The following is a 13863-nucleotide window of genomic DNA, read 5'->3' on the forward strand; positions in this document are numbered from 1 at the left end:
GATTACTTTTAGGATTACTTTTGGAATTCCAGGACTGGATCCTAGATTCAGCCCTGGGTCAGTACTTGGAATCAAGTGAGAAAAGTCGACTTAATTACTGTGTTGATTTTTAGACAAAATTTTGCTATTTTAAAAGTTGACACTTAGAAAATATTTCATAGAAAACAGTCAATGATTCCCTATGGCAGAAAATTCAAGTTGCAGGTATAGTATGTTCTCGTTACTTTTGTAATCCAGCACTGGGTACCCAGACTCAGTACTGGGACCTTTATCCAAAACCGGTAAGTAATTACGTTTTCAGAAATTATAAGATTTCTAAAGAATATTTAAAGATTGCAGAAATTTACACTTAGTAGAAATTTCACAGAAAAACAGTCAATGATTTCCTATGGGAGAAAATTGGGATACTGGTAAGTACAGTTGTAAGTATTTTTCAGAGTCAGTGTTGGGCACCAAGATCCAGCACTGGGAGCTCACCTGAGAGCAGGTGAGTATTTTCGTTTTCGTTACTCGGCTCATTTTTGGTGAATCTTTTTTTTTTTTAAAACAAATTTTATTGTGTCAATTTAGCCATCGCCATGCAGAGCCCTGAAACCCAGAGACGTCTGCCACATCTTTCATACATGTACATACAGGCAATAGACAATTGTATATTCAAAAATGTTTGCTGAATATTTTAAGTTTTGAAAAGTACACACTTAGAAGAAATTTCAGGAAAATCCAGTCAATGTTACCCTATGGAGAAAATTGAGTTATCGGTTTAAAGGTAAGTACTCGACTGGCAGAGTTAAGGTTCTGGGCATAGACTCAGGGGTCTCCCAGGGTCAGGTAGGTACAGTTGGTTCACCCTCAGCGGCATAAGGGCGGCCGGGTGCAGAGAGAGTTAGGCCCAATGTTATCCTATGAGAGGTAGGGGGGCCTTGGTTGGTGGCTGCTGACTAGCAGGCCACGCGGCTGTGGGAGCTGGGCTCCTGGTCACTTATTCAGGGTAAGTGGGGAAGTAGATAGGTGTAGAGGTTACACTGCCAGGGCCACTCGGGCGGCTGGGTGCAGGGTGCTTTCGAGCCTTCGGGCTCTCAATTGATTTCAATGGGAAATCTCCGGTTTAGAAAAAGACTGCAAGCTCGGGGACAAAGATTCTTCAGGTGCCACTACCACTTCGAGAGGCAAGTTGGGTAGTTGGAGGATAGGTAGGTAACCCGGGATTGGGCACAGGGGGCCGCGGGGCGCCGGGTGCAGGGGTGCCTTTTGGTGTTGGGAAATCTTACCCTCTGTTGATCGCGGTTGGGGGGGCACCTTGTCCTGAGGCTGCAGGCTTCTTCAGGAGTGTCGAGGGAGGTCCTTGGGTGCCGGACTCGGGGTCACAGTCGCTGTGGGGTCGTCCTCGTGGTCTTTGTTCATTTCGGCACAGGCCAGGCTTGGCGTGTGCAGAGTGTGCTGGGTTCGCGGTTCCGGGCTGCTGCCAGGGATTAGAAGTAGATTTTGAGTAGAGCCTCTACTCATGGGAGTCCCAGGGGTTTAGAGTCAAAAGGTAGCCAGGTCCTCCGGGGTTTGTGAGCTTGCTGGCCCCAAGAGATACCGGGTTGGAGCAGGTTCGAGGGTCGACAGGCCGGTAGGGCTGGGGTCAAAGCAGTTGGTGTCTTCCTCTTCCTAGCAGCTGCAGGGCAGGTCTTCTTTCTTCTAGCTCTTCTTCGGATTTTGGAATCTGGAATCTGCGGAAGGAAGGTTCAGGGTGCCCCTAAATAATAGATTTAGGGGCGTTACAGGTAGGTGAATGGCAGGGACCAATGGGTCCCTGTCTTGGGGTGGGTACACCCCTATCCTGCCTCTCTCCTGTGGGAGGGGGCAGTAGCCCAGTCCTGATTGGGCAGGGCTTCCCATCTTCAAGATAGTGGGAGCCCGGAGATGTGCTTCACCTCGCCTCCCCCACCTGAGGGGGGGGGGAATGGGGGTTGGCAGGCTGGCACATCCCCTGTCCTTATTTGGGATTTCCGGCCAAGCTTCCTGCCAGAGTGGGAGGTTGCAGTGGCCTGGGGAAGCTCACAGAGGCATGCCTTTGAAGCTTCCCCCTGCCCATCCTGGGGGAGGAGATTTAGCACCTCGCCCAGGATGTGCATTGTTGCATACCCAGGAGAGCAGGGGCTCTCCTACCCAGGGGTCCAGCAACATGTCTGCTGTGTGGCAGCCTAGGCAGCCTCAGAACAGACGTGGATTGTAGGTTAGGTCTCAGGGGCATCTCTAAGATGCCCTCTGGGGTGCTTGGTACATTAAATCCCACACTGGCATCAGTGTGGGGTTTAATGTGCTGAGAAGTTTGATACCAAACTTCTCAGTCTTCAATGTTGCCATTATGGTGCTGTGGAGTTCGTGTTTGACGAGCTCCCAGCACCATATACTCTTAAATGGCAGCACTGCACTTACAGTGCCCAAGAATGGACCTGGGTACTGTAGGGGCACAGGGCTCATGCTCCTGTGCCCACACCATTGGCATAGGGCACCCAGCTAGAGGGGTGGCTGATGTATGCCATGGCAGTGTAGGTGGTGGACATGGCACACAGGGATGTGTGCCATGTCGACTCTTTGTTTTGTCTTGTACCCAGACACTCAGCCTGCAAGGGCAGTGTATGTGTGTAAGGGTACAGGGCCTCTAAGGGTGGCACAATGGGTGCTGTAGCCCTTAGAGGCCTTCCCTGGTCACAAGGCCCTGGGTACCTAGGGTACCATTTACCAGGGGCTGACATGTGGCCAGGGTTTGCCAATTTGTGTTTTGTGTTTTAGGGAAGGAACATAGGCCCTGGGCACCTGATTGGCAGGAGTCCAGGACACACTCAGTCAAAGTACATTCAGCAATTCAGCAAAAAGTGGGGGCATACCATGCAAGAACGATGGCACGTTCTCACACAAGCCCAAAAGAAGCCATTGCTACATGTGGTCAACACGCCCCTCTTCCACAGATGCACGCACTCATTCACCCATATTGTGTCCATAGAAACAGGCGCGCGCACACATACTGCCTGCCCAGCACACCCGGCGCAGATGTACACAAACCACAGATAAGTGAAACATGAAAATCAAGATGCTCTTATTCACCGAGGCATCAACAGAATTATTAACAGGTACCGCCGTGCATGTAAACACTCTTGAAAAAGATGTACATGCGTCGCCAACTCAAGAACACGCACACAAAACTACTTGTAAGCCGATAGTGACACCAACAATTCCAAACAGACACTTGAACATGAAGCATGTCCATGCACAAAGACGTATGCAGAATTACAGGTGTCAACCGAATCACACAGACTTCTTGTGCAGCCATATACACACGAGTCCTTTGCTAAAATTGTATCGGCTGGGAGTAAACCGCAGAGGATAATCAACGTGCAGTGTTAAAGACGCTGTATTAGGGCGAAGGCGCCATTTGATGGGTGGGGTTAATACAACCCTCGTGGGCTGGATGCTTTTACAAAGAATACGTTTCAAAGGATTTATTCGCCAGTGATTCCAGAAGCTTCCGTTGAACCCACAGACTCGGTCCAGTAAGCGCCCGAACACTTATGATACGGATTGCTCAGAGGACAAATGCACATAGTTGCTGCTACGGCCCTTCATCCTTCGAGGTCGATATAACGAGCATCGTTGCGAATGCTGCCAGTACTACTTGTTACAAGTGTCACAAGACAATCTTCGTATAGAGGCGTATATTATTAGAGATGGTTAATATCGTGCAATCAACTGTTGTATTAATGCTATATATGTAAGAATTAATATTTGTATGTCTTCTAAAGTGTAATTACTAATATCAGTATTACTGTTATTGATTTGTCAACAAAAGTGGGCCGTGGGCAAAGGATGCAAAAAGAAGCAACAGAGTGAAAACACCCAGGCAGGCAGGTTATGGATACTTTCCAGAGCTCATCTTCCTAAGAAGCTGTGGTAAACAGCCATGTTGGAAGTCCCCTCCCTGAACTCGAGCTGAACTACAGTCCTGCGAATGGCCTTTCCCCGGAGCAGCTCCAGGCCCCGTCAGAGAACGGGCCCCAAGCCTTGCAGGCGGACGCCCAGGCCTGTAATATGATTTTAATGAGGCTGGCTTAGAGGAAACGGCGTCTGGACAAGTGGCAGGCCTCCCGGAGGTCTCCTATTGAGCTTTAGTGCTGCACTTACGCCTCGCCCCCTTATAAAACTGTGCATCACGTTTTGTGGCGTTGATGGCCCTGAAAATTCACAAATCTGTGCTTTATTATGTCTCGCCTGGCGTTGAGGCGCGCAAGTGCTGCTCGCTCTGCGAGGCTTCTTGTAATCAATACACTTTGAGAAGTGGAGTTTCGTCTCTGCCCGTTATTTCGATTGGTTTGCATAATCGGTAATGGTAAACGGTGTCTTTTGATTGTGACTGAGGCTTTTTGGTCCCTCCTGGTTACTGCCCTGTCCTCTTTTGGCCCCGCCCACCTGGACTGGATCTTTTACCTGCGGCGTTACTCAGTGTGTTTTATTTACTGGGTAAGCACATTTTTAACCATTTGTGTATGGTCGCGCGCTGCTTTCAATTTTGCGGCCGCGCTTGTTGTTTTTCTATCCCCCTCGACTTGTCTGGGCGCTCGGCACAGTCAGAGTAGCTCTCTTTCCTCCGTCTTCTGACTTCTCCGTGTTCTAGTCCTGAAGGATTAACAACTTCAGCACCTTCAGGACAGGACTGGGACGCATGGCCAGGGGGGGGAGGGGGCGTTCTCGCGCACTGCTTTCAATTTTGTGGCCGCGCTTGTTTTATTGTGGAACTCAGAAACTGGAGTTCTAACCCAGAGCCCTCTCACCCCCAGTGACGAATTATGTGATCCTGAGGAACTCGCTGACAGAGGGCCCCTTCCTTCCTTTCCTTCCATAGAAATGGAAGCGCTTAGAAACGTCCTAAGTGGCCAGTGTTAATTGCCATGTGAAATGCTGGATGTGAAATGCTGGATGTTTACGTGTGTAACTTAGGCCTAGCTGCACAGAGCTGCAATAATCTCCCACTGCACGCAGAGGATTGCTTCCCAAATAAATCTCGGCCACAATGATGTTTGATGGGGGAGTTTGCGAGCAGCAGATGTTTTATCAGCCGGCAGCTGCAGGCGCGTTCGCCACGAGTGGAGAGGGGAGGCCCTGGCGCTTCCTGTGACGAGGCCGTCTGCGACAGGCTGGCCTGCTGGGAGGTTATTTCCAGTCTGAGTGTGCGCGCTGCATGGTGCATCCCGGTTTTCCCGACATGGAGGCGCTCTGGGAACAGGTGCGCGTGCACCCAACTGGTCCAAAACAGACAGACCCCTGTTGTCACAAGCGTGCACACATGTGCCTTGAGCTGGCCCACACCATTGTTCATCGCATCTATGCCAGTGCCTACTAGAGTTAAACATGCCTGCCAAGCTTCGCCATATGCATGTGTTATGGGTTAGAGTGAGCTGGTCTTATGCATGCTTCTGAAAACCATTCACACAAAATGATTGGCATGGGCGCAAATATAAATGCATTCAAAATAAATGGTTTCAAGGTCCTGCCAGCCTGCAAAGCGTGTGGCATTATGGTATTGACATGAGGCCACTGATGGGGCAGTTAGTGTGTAGCTGTGTGCCTCTGTATCACTTGCCCATTTATTAAACTAATACTACTTTTCATTTAATGCCTGCGTTGTGGCAGCACGACACTTAGCTACAGGGGAAGATCTAAATGGGACCAGCCAGTGCACTCGTGTTGTCTTGAGACAGTAGATGAACACATACTCCATACTTTTGAAACAAAGTACACAGCGCGAAATAAAATAGCCAAAAAAAGGGAAGTGAGGCACATGTAAACACTTATCCATACACTAGTACGTACTCATCGTGCACATTCACGTCTGCGGGCGCCCCACCCCCAGAAGGACCAAACATACGGCTGATCTAAACAAATCATCTTCCTTAACATTTGCTTATGCGGATCCCGAGACAATATCACTTGATGGTTTTTAGCCACCTGGGAGTGGTGCTCCCAATTCACTAAAGCGAAACTGAAACGCGGCAGTAGTATGACGGCCACCATTATGCAGCCAGAAGAGAACAGGAATGTTATTTTATTCCTTTTAATTTTCCACACTGGTGGATCGTATCAAAGTAAAACCCACATTCGAGGAAAGGCATCGGGTAGAATAAAACACAGTTGTTGTTAGGCGTGGATGGCTTTATTGTGATTAAAAATGCTTGGTTATGCTCCCTATTTTCGCGGTAAAAGATGTAAAAGTTTGGGAGCACTGTTCGTTTATTTATTAATTTTTTTCCTTTACCTTTGGTCTATGTTTCTTTAATTCTCAATTGGGTTATTCTTATAATGGGATTCAGCATGGGGTTTGTTTACATGGGGTTAAAGTATATATATTTCAGCACCAACATTCTGGGCTATGTTCCTTTCTGTTGCTTTGGTGCCTTCTTTCCCCCGCCTGTCCTACCTCCCTCCCATTGTCCTTGCCTTTCACTCCCCCACATATACATTAATATTTGCAATGTCAATAGCTCTAAATCAACTATACTGAACAGTATCCCTCTAGACCTAAATTTTTTTACTTATTTGGTACACATGGAGATAAATACCACAACTATATATGCATTTTTATATCTATTTTATTCATATTTTATGCATTTTTTTGCAATTATTTATTTTTACTTATTTTGTTTCTTCTGTACATTGTTTTCTCATACAATAAAATTCATCTTTTTTAAGAAAGTACAAACTATACATGAATGATACTATCTTTTTCCGTGAAATACAAAATCAAAAAAAAAGGGAGAATTGATTATTATAAAACAGATCACAACAATGGTTCAAAGAATATCCCCACACCTGTCACACCTCTAATATTACTCCATACATATCACTTTCATACCACACCATTGTTGTGATCTGTTTTATAATAATCAATTCTCCCTTTCTTTTTGATTTTGTATTTCACGGAAAAAGATAGTATCATTCATGTATAGTTTGTACTTTCTTAAAAAAGATGAATTTTATTGTATGAGAAAACAATGTACAGAAGAAACAAAATAAGTAAAAATAAATAATTGCAAAAAAATGCATAAAATATGAATAAAATAGATATAAAAATGCATATATAGTTGTGGTATTTATCTCCATGTGTACCAAATAAGTAAAAAGAAATGTAGGTCTAGAGGGATACTGTTCAGTATAGTTGTCTTTTCTTGTTCCCTCTGTTCCCTGACCTTAAATCAATTATTAGGGGGTCACCTCATTGCGTATGAATAGCTCTAAATCAAACCATTGCGAGACCTATTGCATTTTTGATGCTTGTTTAGATTGGTAACCTCCATACACGCTTTTTTTGCCAAGGGGATATAATTGCTTGCTTCCAGGACTCAGGGAACACAGCTGTATCTTGTGAGTGAGTAGAAGAGGGAATATGGCAATGTAATATATTGAATACCCGACTTTCAGGGATCTCTCAGATTCTACAGCTGAGAACTCAAAACAACAAAAGTGAGTATGGTGCATTTGTAGACACAAGGTGGTGAAATCTCCCCCAGATTTCTAGGTAGTGTGGTTTTAAGCCTCGACCTATTTCTTTTAGCCATTATAACGTGTTAAAGTTGAGATCCTGGCAGGATTGTGTAAGTAGGTAAAAATGTAGAACTGGTTCCTCTTAATGGATTTAACATTGATGATGAAGCAGGAGAAAGAGGCGTTGCCTATTTCGGATTGGGCTGCGGGTGTTGGGGGCGATTTGTCGTTGTGCTAAGTTTGACTGGTACATGGATCAGAGTGGTTAGGGAAGAAGGGGAAAGATGGGTGAAGCGTAGGTCTTCATAAGAAAGGCTTAGCAGAGATTTGAGTGGATTTTGGTAAAGGGGATAGTGTAGTGCTCCAGTGGAGACAGCAGAGTGACTGGGGAGCCATTGACATGGAAAAGGGATGAATGGCTGGAAAAGGGTGGGAGACGGAATTAAGTACTTGGGAAAGGAGGCATATAAGGGGTGAGTAGGAGTGCTAGTTGGAAGGTTTGGAGTAAAGGGATTTGTATACGGAGATGAAGACATGTGGAGTTGATGAGTATAAGGATTAGAGAGAGACCTACAGGAAGTGACTGGTCAGGGTGAGGGCCCATTTGGAGGTGGAAGGGAAAGATAGGCTGAGAGCTGACTCTCCAGAAGGAGGAGTGTCTCAAAGAGATTGGTGGATAGGTGAACAGAGTAGGAGCCAGTGATTTGAGTGCGTGGGTCAGTTATTGGAATAATTGTGGGCAAGAAGTATGTTGAGATATTAGAGGCACAACAGGTGAGGGAGAGGAGGGGATGAGTCATAATGGGAGTAGAGTTGACGACTGAGGAGAAGGAGTAAGGATAGAGATGAAGGAAAAGTGAGGAGAAGGAGCATAGGTGTTGAAAAGTGATCAGTGGTCAAGGTTGTGGCTACAGTGTTGGGTGAAACCTAAGGAACTGGTGTGTATTTGCAGTGCTGAAGTACAAGTGTGATGGGTAAGATCTGAGAGTCAGGAAAACGGGAGACAAAGAAGGATGAGGTAAATAAGTATGTTTGAATATTTGCAAATCATGAGAGAGAGTCACTGAAAGATCTTGCGGGACAGAAATGAGAAGGGTTGGGCATTTGATGTTGGCATTTAATTGGGATGTAAGTGTGCATGCAAGATCTCTGAGTTTTGGACTAGAACGTGTTGGTGCACAACAGGCTCTTGCAGAATTAGCCAAATGTTAAGCTCTAACAGCAGAACTGGGCATGCACATGCATGAGGCTACACTTGAGGTCTGAAAGGTTTGCCAGGAGGCGTATGCAAAAATAAGATTCAACATCCCCGGATGATATGGGGCCATGAAAGCCTTTCATTTCAGCCAGGAGTAGCAAAGGTGCATTTAGGGAGAACCAGTCCATGCTTTCCTTTACAAGAGCCTGGCCTAGCTCTCCTAATGGAAGGCCTCTACTCAGAACTGTACATATTAGCAAAAAATGTGCTCACCTGAACCCTAGGTCCATCCAGGAACACTGAAGTTTCAACCAAAGAAATACCCAGCTTCCCAGTCAGATAAGTATCATCTGAAGACTATATGGTCACACAGGAGTGCCAAAGAAGGAACCAAAGGAAGACATAACTCTCCGGTTAAAACAATATTATCTGAACACTATGAGGTCCATCAAGGAGCTACAGTGATGGGACCCCAGGAAGACAGAGCTTCCTTGTTAAACCGTATTACCTGAAGACATTATAAACAATCTAGAAGCAGCAACGATGAGGGCAATGGAAGACACCACTTCCTGGTCAAACCACAAACCGTTTTTAAGACTATAAGGTGAACATAGAGCATAGTAAGCACATGCTAAGGAAAGAGGTAGCTTCCTAGTTAAAGCCCAAAGGCGTTTTGTCTCCTGAAACCAACCCAAATAGCACAGTATGTAGGTAAATTAAAGAAGCATGCGTAACGTAAAAATAGATGTATGTGTAACATCCGGCAAGCTCCTCAAAATGTTTTTAATGTCTCCTCATTTCAATATTCTTCCAGTTAAAGTCTTTCTGTTATAACCATTGCTAGTTTGGAAGACTTTTCGCAGGTCTTTATGGTTTCTCATTGTTTGCCTGTATTCTTGCACCAGTTTAAGATTTATTTTCAAGTTGCTACCAATGCAATGTCAATGTTTATGTAATATTCCTTTGCAGGCACTGCAGTATCTTACCAAGGCACATAAATGTGATACACAGAGGAGTGGCTGGGAAACGGACATTGCTTCTTTCAAGGAAGTTATAAGAGGAGCATTGGAGCTTTCTCATGGTAACTAACAATTTAATATTTCATTTTGTTTATACAGGTATGGCGCCATTTGTATGGCACAATGGCAAACATGAAAATCGTTTGGGGCATAATTCTTTTATGCAGTTATTTTGTTCAGTGAAAATATCTCAATATATTACAACACAGGAATTTGCATCATAGATAGGTACAATGCTGTTTTTTGTGTGGAGGGTGTTATTAGCTTGTGGGCTCACCCAGTATTACATTCGCTAATAGGTTTGAATTCTCATATACTTAATGTCACCAAAATATTTTAGGTTACTGAAAATATTGATGGATTGGTCAACTGATCTTATTAACATTATGCTTTGTTTAAAATGTTCTGTTCCTTAATGTAGTTGGCCATTTTATTTGATCTCAAATTAAAATATAGAATTAAACATTCATATTTTGTTAGAGCCGCATGTTTACTTGTATTTATTTTGATTACTTTTACGCTCTTAACCAGCATCTGAAGTTGCAGTCAGTGAAGAAGGGCTGAATGATTCGCACTATAAAACAGTGATGTTGCAATGGGTAGACACTAAGGGGGAATAATGGATAGACAGAATAGAATGCATGGAATGTCTTGGCTAGTGAAGACTTTATATATACCAGAGATTGGGGAAGATAACAGTGTTCATGTTTTTAAATGAAGCTGAGAACCATGAAGGCAGACCAATTAAAACTCGTTCTGTAATTTTGGTATTCTACGTCCAAATATCTGTTTCCCTTTCTGATGCATTGGATTTCGGACTGATGAATAGGTTGGAGGTTGCTGGTAGGGCTTTAAAAGTAGGATATTTAGAAATGTCATATTAATATGCCCTGGCAATGACATGCATCCCTAAAGCTATTTTTCATTGTAGCAAGCCTAGCTGACCCATGTGCAAATCCAGAGTACAGATTAAAAGTCAGAATACTGTATCTCGGGAATAGGACCAGGTAGAAAAATAATTAAGCAACCATTTTTAGCAGTTAATATAGTTCCAATTCGTGGTGAAATCTGATTTTTAATAAATATTAAGGAGAAGTAACTTTTTGAAATCTCCATTTTCCCTGCCTGAAGTTCCTGGAGGCTAATTTGCATTTGCTCTCAAACTTCTCCAGGCCACTTATTAGCATTTGAATAGCTGTGAAGAAGGGGTGAAATTAATCCCAAGAGCAAATGATAGGCTAGCTTGAATAGGTAGCGATGACTACTCTGATCCTCCAGTATATGCAGGGTGGGGCAGATGAGTATCCTTTTTGATATTACAATGTCAAATCTTGCTTTAGTGTCAAAGCCTGCTTAACAGGTCTGCTGAGTTTACATATGGCACTTGAAAGAAAGGGAAATATGGTGCCAAAACAATTTGTATGTATCCACTGCCTGGTTGCTGGAAAACCCTTAAATATGACACCTCCAGGAACCCACTTCAGAATACTCCTGGACAATTAGCTCAAGAGGCCTTTCCCACAACTGCCCTTTTGACCAGTGGCAACTTGACCTTGACAGAACCCCATTGTTGCATGGCACCTTATGATTCTCCAACTGCCTTCCCTGAGGTCCTTAAAAGTGTACTCATGTGGTGAATTGGGACTTGAAGGAATTTGTCAGAAGGTAAAGTCTTTGACCATTGTGAACCTCGTTGGTGTATCCAACCCGCTCTCCATCGTAGCCAGCCTCAAACTGCATGTAGGTCCCAGTTTACTGCAGCCATTGTCTATCACTAGTGCTTCGTGGCTTTGGCACTATTTCTATGTAAAACTTTAAAAATTCATATTTCCGGTTTTTCTTAATCAACTTTTTGCCATTTTGTTCATTAAATTGTACTCCCTTTCTAAATCGGTTTAGGATTTTAATTGTTTGCACTTTAACTTTAGCACTGTTTGGTACTGCTAAAATAGTATATAGATTGCCTCTAAATTAAGCTTGTTTGCTCTGTGCCATTGCTACCCGGGGGTTGAGCTTAGAGTTTATTTATTGACTTCAATGGTTCACACTTTTAAGGCTTGTGAATATTTCCTGAGGTGAGTAGTCACCTTCCCATTTAATAATCCAATTTCTTACAGGGTGAATATTAACTGTGGGGCTTACTTTACTGTTTAGTTAGGGGCACCTTGCCTTTTAGTTATGTAGGCACCTTTACAGCATTTACATCAGTCACAGGTTAAAGTGCCTTTACCCACGGGTTAAAGTGCCTTTACCCTCTAGTGAACCCTAGGAACCCCCTTTTTAATCTCTCAGTGAAGTCAGTTTCAAATTGTCTCTGATGAATACAATTCTTTGGTGAGGAGAAAAGATTCAGCTTCTCCCTATCATACCAACCCCCAACTTGCCTCATGTTCCAAGCAGCTATTTAATACCCTTTATTTAATGCTTAAATTGTTTAAACTAAAAATGGTCTGTGCCAAATATATTGATCAGGAGGGCACTGCAAATGTCAAATTCCACTACCGATGCTATCTGCTAATCATCACATGCCTACAAATGTGACAGTTTGGACTATTTCAGGCCACCTGAAGCTGTAAGAACGGCCTGGACGTGTTGGTTTTATTATTTTGTTTAAGTATATTGAATTCTTACATGTAGCAGAAATATGGGAGACAAGAATAAGAAAGGTAGTGCGACGTGTGCCTTACGCCCCGAACATGCCCCTATGGGCAGTAGAGCCCCTCTGTAAAATAGCAGACTCTATGTCGGTACGGAGCTGGAAGGAAGGAGGCTGCCTAACAATGGGGACCTATTTGCCAGTTGTCAATTTATAACTCAGGAAACCACAGAAACCGCCTTTGAATTGGGTAGGGGGCAATTTTTGCAGTATGAAAAGATTGCTCAGGTGGCTCGGGAGGTATGGCCATCCTTTCCAAAAGAATCCCATACCACCAAAATATTGCAAGTAATGCTGTATATGGCCCACGGAGGGTGACTTATCTCTCACTTATACCGGGCAATCCAGGACTACTTCCCGAGTGGGGTCCTTGTGCACGGAAGGGGGGAAGAAGTGGCGGGAGATCCCCTGACCGAGCAGGAATGGGTAAGAATATACGAGGGAGTTAGGAAAGTGAGTTTGAAACGGTTTAAATTGATTCAAACTATGTACATTAGACCTACCTCACCCCAAAACACTAACCAAAATATAGACAGACTGCTCCAGTGAATGCCCGCTGTAAAGAACCTGAGGCAGATTTTATACACATGGTGTGGACGTGCCCAGATTTAACTGCATATTGGGAAAAAATAATAAGGTAAATAAAAGGCACCACAGGATGGGAGGTGCCCAGGGAGGTCTGCACAGTGTTGCTAGGGTGGTTACCTACTCCCAAAAATAAGAAACTACGCCGAAAGTTCGTAATTTTGGGGCTTGTGTTAGCAAAATGACGAATTGCGATAGCATGGTTGAGCCCCACGCCCCCCAGAGTTGAGGCATGAAGAAAGATGTGTGCGACTGGGCAACCGCGAAGAAGGTCCGCATGAAGCAGATCCGGAGAGATGACAAACTACAACACAACCTTAGTGCATGGACCGCTATGATAACAGATCTGAGACTCACCTCCCCCTCCCCCACCCCCCCGACCCTCCCAACTGGAAAGGTGTAATGGGAAGAGACTGTTATAACCTGTTGTGTTGTGTGCATCTTCCTTACTACTATTCTGTCCCTTGCTGCTCAGCCATGAGTGATGTCACTTAGAATGTTGGGTGTGAGGGACTGGTGGAGTTGGCAGTTGGAAGAGATGGGCTGAGCAGCAGGGAGGCTGCTCCTGGTGGGGCTCTACAAGAGATCTAATGGGCTCTTTTATATGGACTTAACAGAGGCTTTACTAGAGATCTTTCCATCTTATTTGATCCTGTAACCTGCCTAATAAATGTACAACCTGTTCTACGTTACCTGGCTACCTGATTGATGCTTCATTATTACACTGGCGACGATTGGAAAAGAATCTACGTGTGTGCTACTTCAATGGACTATGGTTTCAGATGCTTAAAGGATTTTCAAGAGAAAAGGAAGGAATTTCAAGAGAACTTTCAAGCTAGTTTTTGAGAAACCTGGTGTTACTGTTGCTGTTGGAAACTGTAATGGAA

General features: G+C 44.3%; 1 protein-coding gene across 1 annotated transcript in view; it reads left to right on the plus strand.

Annotated features, from left to right (window-relative positions):
- Positions 1–13863, plus strand: part of TTC27 (tetratricopeptide repeat domain 27) — a 1631130-nt gene that overhangs the window by 1532663 nt on the left and 84604 nt on the right. The window contains exon 18 of the mRNA XM_085612184.1: positions 9686–9797. Within this exon, the coding sequence (XP_085468310.1) occupies positions 9686–9797 (112 nt within the window). The remainder of the gene's footprint in view (positions 1–9685; positions 9798–13863) is intronic.

The sequence above is a fragment of the Triturus cristatus genome, chromosome 6 (genome assembly GCF_964204655.1).
Source record: "Triturus cristatus chromosome 6, aTriCri1.1, whole genome shotgun sequence".
Taxonomy (NCBI): Eukaryota; Metazoa; Chordata; class Amphibia; order Caudata; family Salamandridae; genus Triturus; species Triturus cristatus.